Raw genomic sequence first — 20951 nt, 5'->3', positions numbered from 1 at the left:
GACTCAAATSCTACATCTATCTTCAGATGAAAATGTGTCATGTGATATTATATGGTGAATTCATATGGTAGGGTTAGTGAAGGGTCTGCCTGCAAGCCCATGATAAATATTTTCTGTATGTCATCCCACCTCTTTCATCTGTCTATGGAATGAATTTTTCTTCATTCTTTTTCTCCCTTCTTCCTGGATGAAAGGGAAAAACATGCTTTTGGCTTTTTTATCTATTTCTTCTTCCTTCCCCCAGTGRGATGTATCAGAGCACAGAGTGGCTCTTATTTTTGCCTTGAACAAAGGAGAASTTTGATTCAGTGTTAGGTTCCCTTTATAAGATTGGAGTTTATTCCTCTGGAAGTCTCAAATCCATCTCAAATCTGGGCCCTAAGAATGAGCACTGGACTTCATAGGTGCCTGTGTTTCTCATGACCTTCATGATGTTATTTTTATATTTTAAGATATGTGTGCTSTCCTGAAAGAAGATGAATTCTAACTTCACCTTCTTCAACTTTGGTAACATGAGAATTACTTTGTCACATGCTTTGTCCATGGCATTAGAACCTAAGGAAACATAAATGTATTAATGTTAATCCTACAGCAATAACAATTGTTCACAGGAACAATTCACTATCAAGAGAGAATTATCAAACCATATTTAAAATTTTCTCCCACTGAAGATAGTAGTGGAGGTTCCTCAAGGCAATTTTTCTGAGGAGTCAAGGACATGGGTTTTTTTTTCCTCTTGTTTAATTTGTATCCTCCTGAGTTAAGTACAAAGCACTCAAAATGTAAAGGCACTGAGACTTAATGGGTGCTTGTTTATGAAAATAAGTCTGTTTGATCTCATATTTTTTGCCCGTCAAACAGGCCTCACTTAGAAAACACCTTCAACTTGAGGATTTTACATTGATAAAAAAAAGTGTGAAAGCCAAAGCTTTTAGCTCTAGAATTTCAGATGCTAATAATGAGATTAACTTAACCAAGAACAGGTTTTAAAGTTCTTTTATTGGTTAGCTGTTATGCCTGATTCTGAAAACACTCCTCTCAAATGACTGAAGGAGAGATCTATATGTGTGAGCTGTGATCACTGTGCTGATAATGCATCTCCAACTGTACCTTATAAAGACCTTGAAGAACCATACACATTTCAGCCTCCTGCCTTCACAAGGGGCTAATTATAGATCAAAATCAATCATTATTTGTTTTATGGATCAAATTCTTTTCTTTTTTTTATTATTCACAATACATTTCTAAAAGACTAATCTCACTTAGGTCACAAAGCAAATCTTCCATGCAAAAAGTGTTTAGTTAAGGCTCAGTACATTTTTTTTTTCATTTTCTTCATTATGCTTTATTCTGTCTATTCCCACATTATCCATAACAGAGTAATTCAGAATAATTTCTAGAGGAGTTTTTTTTATCTCAGGGTTTTTCAGAGAATAATTCTTGGGCTTCCTTATGATCTGGATGCATTACAATGCTTACAAGTTTTTTTTTTTACTGTTTATAGAGTCACCTCTGGTTTTAATGAGACTGAAATTTAGTAGATGCTTTGCAAATAATGTCCCAGGAGACAGGGCAAAGAAGTTAACTTCTCACTGAAGACTGATTTCGAGTCCAAATAGCATTGCTTTGTTACAGGAACCTGTACCACTCTCTTTTCTTTATGGCCATTTGAAAATGCAAGGTTATAACCTTTATTATGCATCACAGAACATAAAAGATATGAATTGTAAGCAGCATGTTAGCAATTTCAGTTAAAAGAATCTATTGAATTTATTATGTAATTCTTCTCTTCTTACTTTCTTGCCATGCATCCTCTCTTCTATAAAAGGAAAGAGCAATTGGATGGTACTGCCAGGTATGTAACTGTAATTACATCCTTCTTTTAACACAGTTATTGAAGAATGTGGGTTAAATGGATCATTGTGAATTCATGAATCGCTAACCAAAGCATACTACTAACACCAAAGATAGTCATTGAGAATGATTAACCAATCCATTTCCTAATTGCTTGCTTTTTTCTCTCTGCAACTACAGAACTAAAATGCTAATTGTACGAATGCAAAGTGTTGCTTGCTGATTGTCTCTAAACATCTTTGTTGTTAGTTATGATTGATAATGCTCTACACAACTTTCTCCTAGCCTCTGCTATAGAGCTTATAAACTTAGCAGCTGGGTTGATTTGCAGTGGATTTAGTATTCTACCCCTTGCTGCTGTTCAATAGCCCTACCCTGATCAGTGTTTTGTTTTGAGGGATCAAGTCTGTGTCTGTGCGGATGGATGAGTGGGATAGTCTAACTCTTTGACAGTACTAAAAAAGCTATTAAAAGTCAAAGCAGTAGTCTCACACTGCTGAAATAGATGGGGAGGTTCCCTATAACCATGGAATATTTACAAGCAGAGAATGAAGGAATCACTGAGAATAATACTAATCAGTCACTGAAGAATATAGTAGAGCAGGCATTGTCAGATAACCTGAAAGATCTAAAATAAGTTTAGAATATATTCATATGCATCTTGAGCTTGAACTTTGGAACAGATTCCAAAGTACATAAAATAATTTTGTGAGGCCCAGAATCTGAAGCACTGAAAAGCTAAACCGTTGTCAATGGATCACCCATAACGGAGATTAGCTCCTGATGAAACTATTTCAGTTTGCGTCTGCATTTATGATTCAGAAAAAGAAGAGAGCAAAAACTGTACTATAGCTTGGATAACTGCTGTTCAGGAGACAGGCCTGGGTTCTGGTCCTTAGCCTGAAGAAAAGTGGATTTTGTTCATTCGTTTTCAACTAGTTTATGCAACATATGACATGAGCTTCAATAAGACAGTTGCAAAAAAAAGAGACTCACATTTGATGGTTTAAATGTTCTCCTATGAATGGTGTGGATTCAAATCTTTAAAAGAAAAAGGTATAGCTGGGTTTCCTCAAAATATAGCAAGTGCTGTAGTGCAGTTTTGGGGAAATAGACAACTCCTCCTCCTTCTATCATCATCATCAAGCTATTCCTTTCCAGAGACTACCTCAATAGGAGCCACCTGGTTTGTGRGTCTTCATGAATGTTAAGCATTATATATTCATAGCCTAGGCTTAAGCAGTCATGAGCTGCGTTGATGTAGATGCCTAAGATGCCTTAGCCATCTCCAGGGTTGGTAGCAGTTGAATTTTAGCCTTTGACATGTGAGTGAACTTAAGCGCTTAAATACCTTGGGTATGTAACTTGAGTAACTGAGTTCTGCTGCAGGTACAGCAATATATTAAAATCAGGCAGTCAAATGGTTACTGCCATTTACCATGTCACAGTTCTCCTAGAGGTTGACCTGAGCCTCAAATGACTAAACAGTTTATTAGCTACCTTCTGAATTACTGTAGCTTTCAACCAACTTGCAGAAATCATTTTACACAGATGTGCAAAATGTTAAAATTATTATCATGTTAAAAACTGGGAAATATGACTCAGAGCCCAGAAACTTTGAAAACATAATGCCAAAGCCTTTCATTCTGCCAGCCTATGTTTTGTTTTTATTTTGTCACATAAGTAATAACCTTCAGCAAAATCATCCATAATCCTGCATTGGAGTCTTCCTGTCAACAGAAAGGAGTTTATGGAAATAAATAATAAATATTCGGTAAAAGGATTGGAAACCCTCAAGGTAAACAGACAAATGATGGTATTTGTGGGAGTATTCATTGACTTCAATAGGCACAAAAGTGAGCATTAAAATCTGGTTGTTTTGACTGTCCTACCTCCCATCTTTCATAAAACTCTTATAAACAGATCCAGTAATTTCAAAATAATAATAATAATAATAATTAAAGAAAAAAAGAAAGAAAAGGGAAATCAATCTTCTTACCATAGTTTAATATGGAAAGTATTATTCATACTGCAGTTCTCCTTTAGGAGTGTATTGAAATAAATGAATAATAAGGGAATGCTGTCCTAATGGAAAGAAGAGTAAGTACATAAGTACCCTCAGTCTTCAGGCTTTCAAATCTGTGAAGTATCTCATGGGAAAGTTGTAGTTATGAAGTGTATTGTCTGAACAGTGATTGATCAGGAGAGTGAAGAATTGGTCCAAAGCTCTCATAGAGGATCTGGGAAATATGATCAGCTAGAAATTAAAACTAAGTCTGGCTATATGAAAAATTGAGGATGGATAATGCTTTAAATGGTAGCTATCAAGATTTAGTAGTGTAGTGAGAAAGTTGTATTGCATATCCATAGTTTTAGAATTAAACTTTGATAGATCCTTTGGACCTTGAAGTCAGGACCTAGAAAAGGGACCCAATAACAGCTAGATTCAGCTCCTTGCATTTAGACTATTTGGGAAGACCCAGGAGAGTGAGACAAGGGGTTGAAAAAGACTGTTTAAGAAGCTATATCCAAAACCAACACTTTATGGGAAAAAAGCAGTGGTAGAAAGTTGATTTAAGCTTTACAGCAGCCTATAATTTCACTGAGATTCTCTTTCCTTTAATTGAAAACTCTGAAGACAGGAGACATGATGAAGACCACATCAGACTAATCTTGTGTCAGACAGTAGGCTAGGTCATGTAGACAGTGAAAGAACATGGTGCACATGATGTTGTCTTCCCTACATGACCTGTACACATCCCCAGACCAGGGAKCTGTGCTTTCCGTTCCTCACTGGCAGGACATTTAGCTTCATGGCAGAGTTGCCACTAACTTTTTCTTATTTAATCGATGCAATATGCTACCAGCACTTGAAGTCACCAACAGTGATCATACCTACAGAGAGTAAGGAGGATTTCCTTTTTCCACTTAATCTGGTGAACCTTGTACTGCTGCTCATCTGTGAACATTGTAAAGCCTTTTCATCAGGTTAGCTCCCAAGAAACGGGAATTATGAAGAAGAGACATTAATTTGCATTGGAGAGATTTTGACATTTGGCAAGCATTTGTTGCCTGACTTGAATTTTCTGTTTCCTTTAGAGTGGGTCTTTGCTTGAAGGACATGCTATTTATTTTGGAACAACTTTTTCAACTTTTTACATCTGTGTTGAGGAAGGAATTGTGGACCTAATTTTTAGATAATTGTTTTGGGTAACTGTTGTTAGCGTTACCTTTTGACTAGTATATGAATTTTCAGCCATCTCCATGTACAGGCAATTTAGCTAGGGATTTTGAACTTTCTCCTAGGGCCTAGCACTGGGTAATTAAGTAATCAGATTTTTAATTTTTCAATAGAGCACTCTCCAACTCTAGAGAAAGCTATCACGACAGCATGTTCAGTCCTAGATTTATTATTATGTGAATGTAGAAATGTGTCCTTATCCCCACAAGATAAATATTATCTCTCTGCCTTTAAAAAGATGTTTTGGCATCCTTAAAAGGCAGAACCTGTACTAGTCCTTCTATTATGTGTTTGTGAAATAATGTATATAATGTGGTGTGTTTATGTATGATAACACTAATAACAGCATAATGATTATAAAATCATGTTTTGAAAAGCAGGAAAATGGTACTGTGAGCTTTTCTTTATGCATCTGACCAAAACAGGAAAAGGAAAAAGGCCACTCTGATTTACATGCTAGATGAACTACAATGAAAGGCTGTTCCCATTCTTTTTCATAGAGGTTTTCATAGATAATCATTAATGTGTCATCTTAATAACTTTTCTTCACTTTACAGTAATGTCATGTTTAGTAGGGAGTCATTCTTTGGATCAAGCCTCACAAGAAAACTTAGGTATACCCATTCAAGTAATAAATGAGCCTTTCTCTTTTCATATTTCTTGCATGCCATCCTCTGCCTGTACTTTTTTTTTTTTTTTTTTTTTTACAATAATTCATCAAATGCCCAGAGAAAGAAAAGAGGAGATAAGAGTGAGCTGTTTCTTAAGCATAGCAAGGAGGTTGCATGATCTAGCAGATTTCATTGTTCTGCTGTTCAGAAAACACTGCATCTAGTCTGGCTCTGCAAGTGATCTGCTCAGAAACAAGTGCTTTGCTCTGTTTCAGTAGAATGGGAATGATACTGACCTACTCTGCAAAGCATTTAAAAATCTATATATGAAAAATATTCTGTAAGACCCAAATACCATTTCTTATGCAGTTTCAACTCTGTGAATAGAAATATGTGCAGGTAACTTTGTGTTGGAGTTCAGTGGAACAACTCCCCTACAATTTCATTTAAAGACAAGCAGGTACTTCTGATCATCTTAATATTAGGAACATGCTTAAATGTATTAAATATCATTCTGAATTATGACTTAGGACAGGAATTTTGTCTTCCTGAAGAGGAAAGCAGAAATAATTAGTTACATTTGAACAATCTGAAAGACACATAATTAGAAATACTAGTACTTTGACTACATTGTCAAGCATTTTATTTTATTTTATTTTATTTTATTTTATTTTATTTTATTTTATTTTATTTTATTTTATTTTATTTTATTTTATTTTATTTTATTATTTTATTTTATTTTATTTTATTTTATTTTATTTTATAAAACATCTCCATATTATTCAACTTCAGCACATCGTTCTCTTTCTTACCTCATTTCCCTAGCATGAAATCATCCACAGGCAGCTCAGCTTTTCTAGCCACAGCTCTTCAACTTTTGAAGGGCAACTGGAAAAGTTCCACATTTTGCTGGCTGACTGACACATGCAAAATTGTTGAGAGACATTGACTTTGCAATTGCTTTGCTTCCCAATTGCTTTGCTTCTACATAGAGATAGGTGCACAAAAAAAAGTAGATCAATATTCACATGTTTTAAATTTACATTGCTAGCTACTTCATTTGACAAAGAATATCCATGCTGTACTCACAAAGAAATCAATGAAATGAACTGGATTTTTTTTCACATTGAACTGTATGTGTCACTGTTTGTTCCTGCCTGTTTCCAATCACTTTAGGCTGTACATTTGAAAAAAAAAAAAAAAAGAAAAAGAAAAGAAAAAAGAGGRATTGACAAAAGGAAACAGTGTGGGTGAGGGAGCTTTCAATTTCTGAAGGACACCAAAGTTCAGCCTAAGATGCTCACATGTCTGGTCAAATAATGTGAATGATAGATGAGTTTGAACATAGAATTATGTCCACATTTATATGCCAATAAGAATATGTACAATGAGAGAATAAGAAATTTTATTGGCTAAAAAAGGACTACTTCAGCTGAGACATTAGAAACATTCAAGTTAATACCTCAAGATTCAGGGTGAAAAGTAGTTTTGAAATGAAGGCATTATTTGACAAGAAGTTGAAATCAATTGTTCCGAGGTTAAACATTTTCTGAGTTCCCTGCARTAGAATTAAATATTTTTTAATTTACTTACAAGGGAAGATGGGCTGGAAGCACCCTGGAAGGGCCAAATGCTCTCTGGCTTATATCAGGAAAACGCATAGACTCTTTGACATCAATTGGATGTATTCACTGAAGTTTAAATATTCAGCAGGATTCATTGCTCTCATAACATCAGTTTTGTGTTAATTTCCATGAAGAACAATTCAAAGCAGAGTATTTCTGACAGTCTCATTCAAAAAGTTTGATCCTCTGAAGCTAAATAAATGTAGCTCCTAATGTAATAAAATATTGAAGTAAACATGGCTAACTTTTGCTTTCAGTTACTTGAGACCAAAAGGAAATAAATATAGTGATTAGCTAAATTATAAAAGCACTGAAGGATTTTCTGGTTATTATTACTGGTTATGAGGGCGAAAGTGCTAAATAAATGGCAGGGGGCTGTGTTTGATTCTTTGCTAGTATTAATTCTTTATTTTTCTTCTCATACATGTACTTAYTGTGTATGAAACTCCAGCAGTAGGCAAAGCACAGAGAGGAGAGTGTCTGATTTGCATGATGGGATGTAACTGCATTATATCTTTGCATGACTGTCTCTGGACCATTTTTTTCTAGTTCAATGGTTCCCAYTCTTTATACTGAGCAAGAGCAAAATGTCTGCTGCAGATCCCAGGGATCTCCTCAACTCATTCTATACCCAGCAATGAAATTCTTCTCTCAAATGCTCCCAACTAATTCAGCATCAAGGCTTCATGCCATGGTGTCTTCACTGTATCCACCTCCCTTCCTTTATGGCTGGCTRTTTGTCCTACTGGGTTATGGAGTTGTCCTCTAGGGACTCCACCTGAAAGACACAGGTTTGGGAGAAAATTTTGTTCCATCACAAGGGAGAGGGTACAGAGGAATACAAGGCGAACAGTGATCATACAACCAAGTTGGTCAGAGAAACATCTCTGCACCCTTATCAGCATTTTGGGAAGTCGTGAATTCCCTCAGTTTCTAGAACTACACTGGAAATCAGGAATTATATTTTTCAGAATATAAACAAAAAGCCAACTGAAGAGGGATCACCATCCCAAGGAGAGCAAGGGGGGATCGAGAGGAGGATCCTGAAAAACAAGTGGCAGCACATGAGCCCATGGGTGGGAACCACTGTCCTAGCCACTTTTCATGAAGGATGATGTGATCTGCGCATGCTTCATACTCTGAGACTGAGCCATGCACATGCTGTTTTAATGAAGGAGACTGTGTCATGAAAACAAGTATTTCCTTACTCTTTAAAAAAATAAAAAATGAAGAAGAAAAAGAGGGAAGAAAACAAAAAACCCCAACAGACCCAGACTTAATCCCTTCAAAAAGAGACTAAAGTCCTTTGTTTCTCTGATGAAAGCTAGCCAGTTGTCTGTAAAAAAATTTTTGTTTTGGTTTGGTATACAGTATATTGTTGGATTTTTCAAGTGAAGCAGATGAGTGATTTCCTAATCATTCTACTACCCTGGCTGCCGAGATTAAAACAAAATTTTCTACATTTCTTATATAAACATACTGTTATGAGTCTGGCTGTTACATCAAGGATTAATTATCAGCATTCAATTAATGAGATAAGATTCAGTTCAGGTAACTTTAGCTCAGTTAGAGGCCTTTTTACTGTTTTTTAAATTTAGATTTCTCTCTAGTGAATAATGAGAGAAAAGTTCTCCCAATTGGCAAGTCATCCCAAACAAAAACAGGTCTGAAATGAATTCTGCAGGTTGCCAACTCCCCACTGACTTAAAAAAAGAATCTAAAGAACAATCTTAGACATGACATTTAACTTTTCAGTCAGCTTAAGACAAGATAAATTCCAGCCTAAACCTTATATGCTGGAGCAACAAATGGTTTCAATTACTTTCCTGAACTAACACCAAAGCAAAAAATTACCCTAGAAAGACAATTTGTGTTGCTTTGGGTTAATATTAATTACCTTCCAAAAAAAAAAAAAAAGTAAAATAAATTAAAAAGTAAAATGTTGTGACTATATTGAACAGGAAACACTGCAGCAGATAAATGATCTTTTCTGATGAATGCTGAGGAACATTTCTATTTTTATTTATTTATTACTCTTTGCAAAGTACATATGAAATCTTGGACCATATGAAATCTCATGATTCATTTTCTGAGACAGCTATGTGGCAAAGATTCTTGGCTATGTGGCAAAGATTCATTGAAATAAATGATGAGGTGAATGTTTTCAATTATGTTTGTTGTCCACAGATCATTTTTCCTGTTGATCTGGCCTTTATAGATCCTTGCACTGCCTTCTTGTCATTTGGAAAGGAAAACACTTCCTATAGGGCAAATTTTGACAGATCTAGTCTCTGACTCCAGTTTATGTTCCTTGCAGTATCTTTCTAAGTTAGTTTTCTTCCGTCAGCTCATAAATACTCCCCAGAAATATTATGCTTCCAGTGATAGAAAATCCAACAGCCTAATGTGCATTAATTTCATTTGAAGGCATGTGCTCCAGAGAGTTTCTGGAGGAAGAGTCATATACCATGTGTGATGGCGACTGTCTTCTTCTATTATAGTAGCATACAGTTATAAATAAGCAATGGGAAGCCTCTGTGTCACTATTTTTCTACTTCTTCAGCTTTCAGATTCTATACTTTAAACATATTCTTGCTATTAGCACTTTTCCATACTGTGAATAAACCAAATCTTGTGAGATTTAATAAATTATCCCAAACCAATGGATTGTGAGTGAGCATGATCCATCTTTGAGGAAATATGAGTTTTATGCTAGATTTCATCCTTATAGAAGCCTCCTTCTCACTCTCTAAGGTCATTCTGAAAGCTCTTGGATCAAGATGTTCAATCTTGAAATCCTAATATACATCTTCCTTGCTTAGAAGGTTTTGGATATACTTCTGAAACAAAACATCTGAGATTAACTTATCACTGGTGAYCTGTTAATTCTCCCACCAGGAAAAGCTGATCTACACAACAAGTTTGTTGCATATACCAATTTTTATATCTTTGGGAAAATGTCTTGTATTTTATTACAACAGAACAGACTTTCTCATCCTAAAATTATTTTAGTTTATTCCACCTTGTAACTTATTTTACAGTCTTTTTCAGTCTACAGAGATTACCCCCTTGGCAATAATGCTTCACTGCTCTGTGTTGTTTTTTCACTCTGAAAACCTCACAAGCTCACTCTGTCTGACATTTGGGGTCCCAGAAGTTTACATTGCTTGGCAGACTCTGTAGTCACTCAGTTATATTTTTTTGTGCCTTCCTTTGAATTAAAATCCTATCATGATGTCATATTCTTTTTGGCAATCTTTAACAAAATCAATTCCTTTTTTGAAGTTTGCTCTCATTACTAGTGAGACCTAGAATTTGGTTTCCCTGCTTTATATACATAAAGTCATACGTTAAGTCATTCAGTTGACTTTAGTTGCCTTCTTTCATGCCCTTTGCAAGCTTACAGGTTAGCTGTCTTCTTCTTCTTTATGTATTTTTCTACATAAAGTATCTGAATCCTAGAAGAAACCTAATTTCACAGAAATTTGATGGAGTTAAAACAAATTATTTGCTTCATAAAGCCCAAGAGTTCTCAAACAAGATATCTTAAAATTTAGGAAAGTGATAGTTATGATGAAAATAGGTCACAAGATTGTCCCCGTCTTGTTAGAAAGAAAATCATTGGTTGGGACTCTTCATGCATCATTCTTCGCTGAAAGACATGCTTCTTGATCCTCACATCACCAACTACAATCCTGGCAATGATATATAAAAGACCTGCAACAGCTTTGATCTGCAGATCTTAAGCCAAGTAGGAACTTTGCATGCTGTGAAACTGCAGCATTTTTGTTAGGACCACTACTGCTTTGAAAGTTGCAAAGTCTCACACTGAAATATCTAGGAGTGGTTTAAAAGGCAGACTTCTTTCCCATCCCTTAACTTCACATTTTTTAACAAATGTGCATTTAAAAAAAAAAAAAAGTTAAGAAGTAATAAAAGTAATAAAGTAATAAAAACAGCAAATAAATCAAATACTTATGCAAGTCTTCAGAGCATATTTAAGCTGATTGAAACACTAGCAAATAGCTTTTGTGCTACTGCTGTCAGTGATATTCATAACAGCCTTTGGAATTGTAATGGTCATCAAGCTGTAAGTAGGGTTGCTGATGCTGCTAAGATACAAGTAGGTAGATGCAGACAGGGAGATATGATTCTAGATATGCTTTGTCACTGAAGAAGTGTCTTTGATCAYTAAGCCTATAAGAAGACAGTGCAAGGAATCAAATCAGAGGAACAAATATGCCACTATATCACAGTTTACATGGTTCACCTCAGTTCCTAGTGTAGTGAGAGAAGTATGAAATTGAATGGTGGGAAGAAATGGGCAACCTGTTCTATCATGTATCAAGTAATTGCTTGGTGATGTCTTTCCAGTGTTTTGCTTGTAATTTGTTTGGTCCACAGCGCATCTGAGTTTCTTTTGCTCCTGGCTATGCACATGAGTTATTCATTTAATAGCCTGCCATGAACCCAGTAGTTAAATAAAGCACTGAACTGAAAGGGCCAAGCATCCTTATCAGTAGACAATATAACTGCCTAAATAGTGCTGTTGCTTGTCTTAATGATAAATGTAATGCTTCTGACATTCTTCAGGAGCAAAAGCACTGATGTGTTATGTAGAGAGGATAGCAAGACCCTCTGGTAACATTTTCAACGTTGAAAAAACATGCTTGTAAAAAGTAGTTAATTATCTGTGAAGCTTAGTATTTACAAAGACATTGATGTATTATGGTAGCCCCAGCAGTGTCCTTATGTACAAAACATTTATTTAGCCTCTTGTGTATTTAAAGCATCATAAAAACAAGTTTAAAATGTACAAAGGAGGAAAATGATTACTTTTGCTTATTTTGTAGCCAAAAGCTGGGTCTCTTGGATCGGGTTCGTGGTACCAATACTAAAGGAAAGCTATTTACCCCTCTGAATGTAGATGCCATTGAAGAAAGTCCTTCAAAAGAGCCTAAGAATGTTGGCTTGAATAATAAGGAGCGTTTTCGCACTGCATTCCGAATGAAAGCATACGCTTTTTGGCAAAGCTCAGAAGGTAGCTCTGTGTTGATTTCTTTCAATCCATCCCTTTTTCTCCCCTTTTACTTTGTTCCTCTACATCTTCTGTTGAAGGTTTGCAAGTTTCTGGGTCAAGAATGATATGTTCCTGGTTTTGTGTGCCGCATTTGTGAAGGTTCCAGAAATTACTGGATTAGAATACTAGAATACTAGATTCCAGGCAAAACAATGCTTGAAATGAGTCTTCGGCCCTACAAAGAAAACAGCAGTTGATTTGATATAGAGCTTAGGATGGAATCAGCTAATTTCTTATTTGCTTCCCTGGCTGATTTCCATCCTACTCTCCCTGAGACAGCTGCCCCATRAGTGTCCATGCAACGTCACGGAGCATTTTTCTTCTCAGCATCCCTAGACACGCATTCCTCTSTTCTTGTCTAATGGTGTCTAAATARCAATTTTCCTTTATTGTGCCAGCTGGCCTGTGTGCCAGAGAAGAGTCTCAGGAGTTCTGCTCTTGAGGACTTCTACTCTTGAGTGGGCAGAGTCTGGCTGTCTCCACATGGAGCTTGGGTGTCTTCACCCATGGAGTTAAACAAGCTCAAAGCAGTGTGGGAAAACAAGTTGGCTTGTTCTAGCCTCACAATTTTGGTAGATACTTGTAAAAGATCCTAATACCATGAACTTTTAAATACATTTGAAAAGAAGGAAAGATTCCAGGATTTCAAAAGTGCCTGGAATTTGAGAGGAATTCCCTTAGAAAATGTGTCTTAGACCTGTCCTCGCAGAATTTTGAATGTAAGAATTGACTAGAGCAAGAGGAAACCGCKATAGATACTCATTTTCTAAATTTCATTTTGTTTACCTACTGCTTTAGTAAAATGCAGCTCCCTCTCCTGGTCTTGTGTTCACACCTCTTTTTGGCCTGCATTGCAGATGCGGGAACAGGGGAACCCATGGCAGAAGATAGAGGTGACAGCAATGAGTTCCTCATGGAAGATATGATCCCCACATTCAAGACAGCCATCCGAGCTGTCAGGTATGTGTCTTGGGCTCTCCTCTCTGCTCACTTTGTCTTTGAAATCTAGTGTTTCAGGAAATCACATCAACACAATTTTATATAATTTATTGTYCCTATTGATTTTTTTTTTTTTTTTAARTAGWATACCCGCTTGGTTTCTGACACAGCATTTACATCTGTCCCGTGTTCCAGCCTCAACTCAGCAAGGCAGGATGTTATTATTTAGGAAAATGTCCCCTCCCACATCCTGTGCAAATCAAACTGAGTCATGTTATTTTCCCGTAAATTCGATCATGAGTCAAGGTTTTCTTTCTTGTCAACCTAGACACTAAAAAGAAGTAATTATTTCAGATGAAACCTCTTACTGAGTTTTCAGGGTCATGATCAAGGAGATGTTTGAACCCCAATTTTTTTTTYYTTTTTTTTTYCTTTTTTTTTAATAGAGGCCTACTGTTGTCTAGTTGGTCAAGAATTGGCATAGGTTACTTTTTTAAACCTTGAATAGCAAAAGCTTTATGACCAACAGAGTTAAATAGCATAAAACCTGTTAAAACCATATCTTTGTCAAATGAATGCTTCTATATATTTTAAAGAGTTTTTTTTTGAAAAACAACTTATACTATGTACAAAAAAGTCAGAACTTTAGCRATCCATAATAACTACCCAATTCAAACATAAGAAAATGAAGCACATCTTCAAATCCCAAACCTAAGACAGAAATAAAAGAATTTTCATTTTTTACATACATTTATTTTTCATTCTTTACATGCATTTATTTATACACCAACATATAACAGTGTGAGCTAATATTTAAAAAGAAAAGAATGTAAACAGCAATTTTCAAATGCTTTCCCATACACTGAACTTTATTATGAGAACTTTATTAGTAGTTAACAGGGTGAAATAATAATGCTATTTTGCTTTTTTTCAAGGACATTTTTCTTTGCCCCCACAACTAAATTTATGAACATCAACATTTCTAAGTAATTAACATATACTATTCAAAACTTTCCCCAGGTGCAAAATGAAAACCGAGCTGAAATACTTTAGCATTATATACGCTATAAATTAGTTCTAGAGTAGGCTGAATCATAGCTTTGCTTTAAAACTGCCAATAATTTTTATTGTATTGAGTTGTCAAAATCAAGTCTCACATTTGAATTTGTAGCTTTGAATGATGCCCAGTTATGACGACAGAGCTGAGAAAATGGTGTAATGTTTGTATACTTTTAGAGAAAAAAATAGTCTATCAATTATGAAAAAAAAATGCGTTTAGAAAAATGGTATGATGTTAGAGATTCACTGTTTATAGTTTATAACCTTGTACGGAGATAACATATTCAGTTTCCAAAAATCCAGRATACTATTCAGTTGTTCTATAAAGAAGTCACAAATAATTGCTCTGAAACTGATGCAGAGAGTTAGCAAATAATCTGTTTATTATGCAGAATACTACAGTTTCGTCTCTATAAAAAAAAATTCAAGGAGACTTTGAGGCCTTATGATGTAAAGGATGTGATAGAGCAATACTCAGCAGGGCATCTTGATATGCTGTCCAGAATAAAATACCTTCAGACAAGGTAAGAGTCCTCTGGGAAATGGGGAACATATATGCCTGGTTTGGGCAGTAGAAAAGGGTGGCTGTTATGTTTAGATGTAATACATACAGACACACAGTATCTGGAATTGCAACCTTGGGCTAAGTCCTGACCTTCGCTATGCAGTGCAAAATCTGATGGGACACTCTTGACATTGTTAAGGAGCAACTGTTGTTGGAGATTTACCACATTAGGATTAATAATCATGCCACTAATTTGAGTCCCTTTGCAGGAAATAAAGTCTTGTGTTTCAAATGTCAAACTTAGAAAACAACAGGCTGCTTAGATGACCATAATCAACCAATGTACTTGTGGTGGACCTAGACCAGAACAACCAGGTCGTGATCGTCAGTATATTACCAAAATCTAAACATACTTGCATTTTGAATTTTTGCTATTGATTGCTGCAGAGACGAGTAACAGTCTCTGTCCTGTAACAGCATTTAGAGATGGACTTAAACACCTGCATCACATTCTACACTTTTCTTTTTTCTTTCAGAGTAGATATGATTTTTACACCTGGACCTCCATCTACTCCCAAGCATAAGAAATCCCAAAAGGGAGGAGCTTTTTCTTACCCTTCGCAACAGTCTCCCAGGTGAAATTATCCTGCTTAATATTTTGCCAGACCAAAACAAACAAAAAAATGTTCTTTCATACACCAAAACAAGTTTTTCATTCACCCAGCCAGTACAGTATTATAGTAATGATATCAGCTGAAAGGCTATGTTTCCACAAGTTACATATATGTAAGTATTGAATCAGAATAACACTACTTTCCCTATGAACAATCTACAAGGGGAATTKAAATTTAATTGGTGTCTTAATCATCTAGCTCAGCTTCTCTGTGATTTGCAAATCTGGTTATATATGAAGTATGTATATTTACTGATTTGCTGAATTTCTGAATATTCAGCTACTGAAAATTAAAACTCCATTTATCTAAGTCATAAAAAGTTATCTCCTCAACTGGGGGAAAAAAAARAAAAGTTGTTACAGTTTCCTTAAAATGCCAAGCACTGAGTTTTAATAATATTGTTTTTAAATCAATGGCTGTTGAGAATTACTGCAAATAAATTACAATGACAAGTTTCTGGGTGTGAAAGTGGCAGCATGTTATTGCTGCACTGTTAATAGGAAGATTTCAAAATAAGTGGTATTTTTTCTCTTACTTGCAAGTATCAATCTGCCGATAAATAACTTCTAAAGAACCATAGGTACAAAGCAATCGACAATCTGTCGCCAAAGCTGTTACTGTTGTTCAGAACAGCTGTAACCCTGCAGAAAATATATTGTGGGCCCTATTTTGTTCATCCTACTCAGTGAAAAATCTGAAAGCATGTAAATATGAGAAATGAGCTTTATATATACGGAAGAGGCAATGATTATTGGAGAAAAGCAGCAGATTGCAAAATTTGCATGAACCGCTACTAGTGATAACCCAGTGTATAAAATGTGAAGTTCTTCAGTTACAATTTCTGCTTTAGTAAGATATATACACACTATGAATTTTCATTCTGTCAGAAGGAGAATGAATTGGGCCTGTCAAAGCAAAAGTTTTGGGGTATATTTGCTCTTTGTCATATTAGGAACATATGCTAAGAAGCAGGTTTTCTAGCCTCTAACGTAGYATTAAGACACTAATTTGGAAGACACAAATTTAAAAGAACTGGATTTCAAAATACATGTCTATCTGTAGTCTAGCTGTTTCCACTGTGTCAAAATTTTTACAAGCCTGGCGTTATTCCATGAAGTCCGAGGTTAATTTCACTTTCAATTTGATCTTTTTGTTTGCTCTTGCTTTGTTAGTTGCTTTACGCCAGTCTTGAACACAATATAATTTTAAATTAAATATCAGCAATTTTTTGTAATTTTTTTAGAAATATGTAATGTGTTTTGCTATTTATCCAACTCATGTCATAACTAAATTCAATCTTGTCTAAGAAGATGATCTTTTGTGCTATACTAATATTTCTCCAAAGTGTTTCTTCTGGTTTCTTATATATATTAGTTGTCATGATACAAGGAAAATGGGAAAACTAATAGAGTTTTTAATTCTTTATAGAAATGATCCATATGTAGCCAAAGCATCTACAGCAGATACTGAAGACCAAAGTATGATGGGCAAGTTCGTTAAAGTTGAACGACAGGTATGTCATTTCCTGGTATTGAGGTATTTATATGTCAGTGTAGAGAAATGTGATTTTATGGATTCCTACACCAAATGAAAAATTATGTGATCACATGTTGAGTTTTTTTCTGGTGTAAAGTAACTTCAATTTGATTGGAAAAACAAAAGTTGACTTTCTCCCATCAGTTTTAAATCGAGTCARATATTGTCTACCCATGCATCTAACTTTATGTTGAACCACATGCTCCATCAGCTAGCACCAAACTAGTATAAAAGCTAATGCTGACATAAATTTAGTATGATTTTTTGTTTGAGCTAGTCAGATTGGTACTTCTAAGTGATCAAGAGGCACAAGAGATGTTATATTAATAATCATAAAAAATCGTGTCAATAATTTGTCATGAGAGTGCTGCTTAATTGGGAAGTGTGCTTATTGAAACCTATTGAAGTAATATTGTATGCAGTGGGAAGACCCTAAACATGATGTTCATGTGTGACCTTTTTAGCTTCTTTAAACTCATGCTCATCCTATCTGGTGTTTCACAGTGAGCACTGCCTTTTGCAGGGTCTAACGCGCCAATGTATTCACTCCYCAGGTATTTCTGAGCCCCCTTTATGCAACCCAAATAGTTATCAAAGTAATCATGTCATTCTCACTTCTAAATACATAATTAAATAAGATGGAAACAAATGACATCATTGTCACCAATTTCATTAATGGATGCAAGCATTCAGGCACAAATAGCTTCCACRAGGATCAAGGAAGTTAATCCTGATGTTAACCATGACATGTGGAAACTGTTAAGAGCGTAGATGAGTGTGAAAAGATAATTCCATCTGTTGCCTCCCTCAGTATATTATGATAACTTTGTCCATAATGCTGTAGACTCCCTTTGGAGTATCCCTGGACTGTGCAAACTGTCATCCACTGAGGTCCAGCTTCCAAGGGAAAGTCATGATGACCCTGCAGGTGCCTTTATGATCAACAGCCAGAGCAGCACATCATTCCTGGCGGTGCACCTATTAAAGTGTTGACTTTTTCATTGAATAACTGGTTTGCAACAAGTCATAACTTTGGTATTTTTCAGGTTAATGACATGGGGAAGAAACTKGATTTTCTTGTTGATATGCATATGCATCATATGGAACATCTGCAAATACAAGTCGCTGAGATAAGTCCATTGAAAGATACTGTTTCTTCTGCAAAGGAGAAAAGAGAAGAAAACAAATATTCTGAATTAAAAACAATAATATATAAATACACTGAGCAGTGTACTCATGAAAATCCTCATAATTTCCAGCAGGTTCCTGTCAACAAAGTCAGTCCTTATGGTTTCTCAGCACAAGGTCATTCGACTCGTTCACAACCTTTATCAATATGTGGGCAAAACTCTGGCAAAATGCACGCCACACCTTCCTCAACTTCATATGCAGAAAGGCCAACAGTTTTGCCTATATTTACATTAATGGACTCCCAGGTTAGCTACCACTCCCAAGGAGACCTGCAGAGCCCTTACTCAGATAAGGTGTCTCCAAGGCAGAGGAGGAGCTTTACAAGAGACAGTGATACTCCGTTATCCCTTCTCTCTGTCAACCACGAGGAACTTGAGCGCTCCCCAAGTGGCTTCAGTATCTCCCAAGACAGAGACGACTTCCCTTTTGGCCCAAATGGGGGATCCGCATGGATGAGAGAGAAACGTTACCTAGCAGAGGGTGAGACAGACACAGACACTGATCCTTTTACACCAAGTGGCTCCATGCCTTTGTCTTCAACAGGGGATGGGATTTCAGATTCAATATGGACCCCATCAAATAAGCCAGTTTAAAAGAGTGTGGGGGCAGTCACTGGATGACTTCTCCRTGTAATGTAAGCATACTTTGTATATCTCACTTACTGTACACCCAAAGCTTACTAGTTCAAAACACCAATGGCTGCATAAGATGCATGTGATATTAGTGGTAGTCATTCTGCACCATTTCATACAATTTACTAATGCAGTTTTTTTCATGCTACCAAAACTAAGGAGCTTAGTTTTGAGCATGGTTTGCATGACTTTACCCTATATAGATGGTACAGCTGAATTCTTCTATGATACTCTTCTATCTGATACTCTTCAATACAATAATGGTGGATTGATAACAGGCGAGACATGATGGACCTTGCTACTTTTTGTAAACAGAGCGGCAAAGTCAAYGTAGTTTCAGGAGCAATATCTCTCAATGGAAAAAAATCTGAATGTACATTCCAGTGTAAGTAAATCAACCTCTATCCAAATAGCCAAGCGCATCCTACATTCTAAGCAAGGAAAAAGCTGAGTCAAAATAAATGACCATTCTGGAATGATTTTGCAAACTAAATATTTCTCACATGCACTCACATGCAGAATTTAAAAATGATCAAAGCTACCTACAGGAATTAGCCATGTATATTACCTTACTGCAAAATATAACTCTAAATCCCCCAAACTATTTGGAAAAGCTCCACTAATTGTTATGAAATTGGTAAGTGTGATTACAATAGTATTCTGTAGAAAACCTTTTACTAGGCTCATTTGTTTCTTCTAGGGCCAATATTTCTGTTCTAAATAAGGTTGTTCAGTGTTGGGAAATCTAAGTTTCTGCTCACAGCTTTTATTGAGTCATATGGTGTTAAGTGAGCTCTATAATTTAGCTGTGCCTCAGTTTCCTAATCTGTAAATTGGAAGTTATAACCCTCACAAGGAGGACATGAGGCTCAATTCACTGACATTTGGCAAGAACTTTGAGCTCCTCAGATGTGCAGTGTATTGCAATTCTATTCGCTGGTAGTTACACAACACAGAATGCTGCCAGGGTCTAGCTTACTTGGAAATGGCCTGATCCAAACCTATGTATGTGTGCCATATTTAACATCAGTGTACAAATAAATAAATTACATGCTCTCAAAATCTGTCCCTGAGCAACAGAGSGATAAGTATTCTCTCGAAGTGTCAGCCAAGTATCTTGCATTGGAATTGCCTTTTGTTTTGAGTGAATGTAGGGAAGCAATCCAGCAATCCATGGACACAGGGAAGAAATGGAGCTAAGACCTCACCATTGCAGTAGGAATGTGTTATCTTTACATCTAGTGAAACCAACCTGACAAATATCATATGCAAGACTCATCTGATATCTCTCTAGATGTCCAGGACCCTCTAGGAGTCCATGTGATGTTAAGCTTGGTGGCTACACACTCATTACAGCTGGCAGAAAACTAATCAGTTCAGTCAGTGAGCAGTGGGTACAAATCAGCTGAACCACAGCATGCTTATGCTTTATGGTGCTGTTTCACACCTTTAACTCCATTATCTATAATGACCAGGTTGCTACTGACTAGAAAGGGAGCAGAGTGTGACTTGCTTAGAAGTAGGCATGTTGGAAATGGGAGTCAGTGGGAGAGCTTCCATTCCCAACCCATGCATCCATGGTGTAACCATGAGGCCCAGCTGCTAGTGGCACAATTAGTAGGGTTTACCCACTAAATTAAACTTTGTGTCTGTTGATTCTTCATCATCATTGACATCTCATGACAGTCACTCCCTCCAGGGATCTTCTATTCCTTTCCAGACACAGGTATTGCTTTCATCTTCTTTGCTTATTCTCATTTTAAAGTGCCATCTAAAAAGTTAGGATCTTTGTAGCTGCTTCTTTACCTAAAATAATGATTTGCTCTTCCGGGCCAGATCTTCAGAAAGAGCAAATTGCTTCAGTACCTTGAGTCAGTAAGGCATACCAATTACACCCTTTGAAGACTGGGCTAAGTCTGTACAGCTGTTCTGTTCTGAGACAGAGACTATGATAACATGAGGTACCATGACAGTAATTACTTAATTGACAAAATAGCTGAAAGA

General features: G+C 36.1%; 1 protein-coding gene across 1 annotated transcript in view; it reads left to right on the top strand.

Moving 5' to 3' along the window:
* Positions 1-20423, top strand: part of KCNQ3 (potassium voltage-gated channel subfamily Q member 3) — a 29524-nt gene extending 9101 nt beyond the window's left edge. The window contains exons 8-14 of the mRNA XM_026053437.1: positions 1829-1855; positions 12185-12372; positions 13269-13371; positions 14802-14933; positions 15451-15549; positions 17017-17101; positions 18171-20423. Of these exons, the coding sequence (XP_025909222.1) occupies positions 1829-1855; positions 12185-12372; positions 13269-13371; positions 14802-14933; positions 15451-15549; positions 17017-17101; positions 18171-18908 (1372 nt within the window). The 3' untranslated portion in view covers positions 18909-20423. The remainder of the gene's footprint in view (positions 1-1828; positions 1856-12184; positions 12373-13268; positions 13372-14801; positions 14934-15450; positions 15550-17016; positions 17102-18170) is intronic.
* The last annotated feature ends 528 nt before the right edge of the window (positions 20424-20951 follow it).

The sequence above is a fragment of the Nothoprocta perdicaria genome, unplaced genomic scaffold (assembly GCF_003342845.1).
Source record: "Nothoprocta perdicaria isolate Ctin4 unplaced genomic scaffold, notPer1 scaffold_115, whole genome shotgun sequence".
NCBI lineage: Eukaryota > Metazoa > Chordata > Aves > Tinamiformes > Tinamidae > Nothoprocta > Nothoprocta perdicaria.
Note: the sequence above shows the minus strand (reverse complement) of the source record. Positions and strands in the feature narration are given on the sequence as shown.